General features: G+C 34.7%; 1 protein-coding gene across 1 annotated transcript in view; it reads left to right on the forward strand.

The window, feature by feature from the left end:
* LOC107745422 (rho guanine nucleotide exchange factor 26-like) overlaps positions 1-1,981 on the forward strand; it is a 23,362-nt gene extending 21,381 nt beyond the window's left edge. Inside the window, exons 3-4 of the mRNA XM_016559304.1 lie at positions 966-1,175; positions 1,978-1,981. Coding sequence (XP_016414790.1) covers positions 966-1,175; positions 1,978-1,981 — 214 coding nt within the window. The remainder of the gene's footprint in view (positions 1-965; positions 1,176-1,977) is intronic.
* The last annotated feature ends 342 nt before the right edge of the window (positions 1,982-2,323 follow it).

The following is a 2,323-nucleotide window of genomic DNA, read 5'->3' on the forward strand; positions in this document are numbered from 1 at the left end:
CGCGCACATATATGTATGTATGTATATATATATATATATATACACACACACACAACATTTGGACTTATTTTAGTTGGTCTAATAGCTTATTTTAGTTGGTCTCTGTCTCTCTCTGTCACACTGAATCTTTCTTGGTCAGCGTGTTTCTTCCAGACTTCAGTTTAATTGCAATGGTCCCTCTCTGTCTGTAGAATCTGTTATCCTCTGCCTGTGGAATGTAAATGGCATTGTAATTGTGTCGGGCAGAGCCCAGAGGTTGTCCAGGAACTGAACAGGAGGATCTGACTCCACTTATTCAATTATCTTTACACAAACACAGTTAATTATCAGCTGAAGACATGTCAGTGGATGTCTGTCAACTTCCTTCAGTTAAATGAGTCTAAGACTGAGGTCTTAATTTTTGGCTCCCCTGCTTCTACAGAGGTTGTGTACTATCTGTCGCTGTGTTCTATGTTTACTTTTGTATTTTGGTATATGCTTAAATTTTGTACAGCACTTTGGCCAACAGCTGTTGTTTTTAAATGTGCTCTATAAATAAAATTGACTGACTGACTGACATGCTGAGTAATGCCACACCACTAGCATTTATTTGCTTTTATAAATAGCACATGCATTCACATGAACATGCTAATTCAAACAGTCAACAGTCAGTGTTAAAGGACAAACGTGGTCTCAGATCATTGTTTAATAGAAAAATATTTTAGCTTTACTATAGACAAAAATGCAGTTTAATATAATGTTCAGATGTGTCAAAGGACATATAATAACAATAATAATAACAACAACAATAATAACTTAAGACATTTCTCAAAATATCGTCTTTATTGTTCACCTATATTCTGCACCATGCTCTGTAAATGATAACTTAATTTATATAATACAAATGTGAAAGTACAATTGTGTGATTTAACCTTGAATATTTATTTAATCTAAATCTCTGACTCTCTCTGTCTGTCTTTTCTCAGTGAGGAGAGTTATACAGTTATAGACTGCGCACTGAGAGATCAGATATATGTGGGGTCATGTCAGGCAGAGGACCTGAATCTCTCTCCTGTCCGTGGCACTGCGGGAATGCTGACGTCACGGCAGAACGTTGCCAGCCACCTGTTCCAGATCAGATTCCGCAGCAACCACTCTGGAGACAAAGTCACCATGATCTTGGGGGTGGAGCTACTGTAAGTATTTGCATATGAGTCCAGCAGTATAACAACAACAATAATAATAATAATAATAATAACAATTAAGGTCACACTTTAGTTTGGGGATCAATTCTCACTATTCTAATTATTAACTTATTAACTAATAAGGCATTAATATGTGCTTCATAAGTACTAACAAACAGCCAATATGCTTGTAATATGCATGCTAATAAGCAACAATCATATGACCCCTTTAAAAGCTTGAGGAATGATACAGACCTAAAGAGCAGTTAAAGACCTTTGTCATCCAGTTAAATGAGTGATATGCTTTGGTTCCATGCAATTTTATGATAAGTTCTCAGTCAGTGTTAATTTTGACAGGCATTTTTGATTTAGTTTTTATCTTGAGACGAAAATGCTTAATAGTCTTAGTCACATTTTAGTCATTTGAGTCTTTCATAGTTTTAGTCGATGAAAAGTCATTGCATTTTTGTCAACTTTTAGTCATTACTTTTAAAACTTGAGAAAATTGTAGTGCTCCAACAGGAAAAAATAAGTCCTTTTGCTGCAGGTGTGTAGAGCCAATGGGATACTTGAAAATGAACAAGAGAGTGGCTAACCGCACACTGATCCACTCAAGACTGGAAAAGTCTACAAAAACATATTTTTTATTTTATAAATTGCATCATGCAAAAAGTGCATGTGAGTTAAAACAGATGGACATGAGCAAGCAGACGTTTCAGCATATTGCTATGTTCAGTGCTCACTTAAACAACATTCACCCTTTTTCTCAGTAGGTCAGCAATTGAAGACAATCATCTGGATTCAATTATCTCAGGTAGACCTCAATTATCACAAGTAGAACTCCAAGAAAGTCTGATCATTCACATATATACTGTAGCAGAATATTGCAAGTATACAAGTCCAAAAATGATTAAACATTACAAATACAACAAATATAGCAGTCTTGAGTGGATCAGTGTGCGGTTATTACTTTTAGTCATTACTTTTAGTCAAACTGCAGTTACCAACATTTATTTTGGGAGCTATTTTATATGTAGTCTTCAAACAAAAATAGTCATTAATTCTTCTCTCTTTAGACCAAGTCAGTTAAGCTTATGAGAAATTTGAATCAAGGATTGAATTTGGAAAAACTGGAATAAATGATGACAATTTAAATTTTT

The sequence above is a fragment of the Sinocyclocheilus rhinocerous genome, unplaced genomic scaffold (genome assembly GCF_001515625.1).
Source record: "Sinocyclocheilus rhinocerous isolate Xijiao unplaced genomic scaffold, SAMN03320098_v1.1 scaffold3242, whole genome shotgun sequence".
NCBI lineage: Eukaryota > Metazoa > Chordata > Actinopteri > Cypriniformes > Cyprinidae > Sinocyclocheilus > Sinocyclocheilus rhinocerous.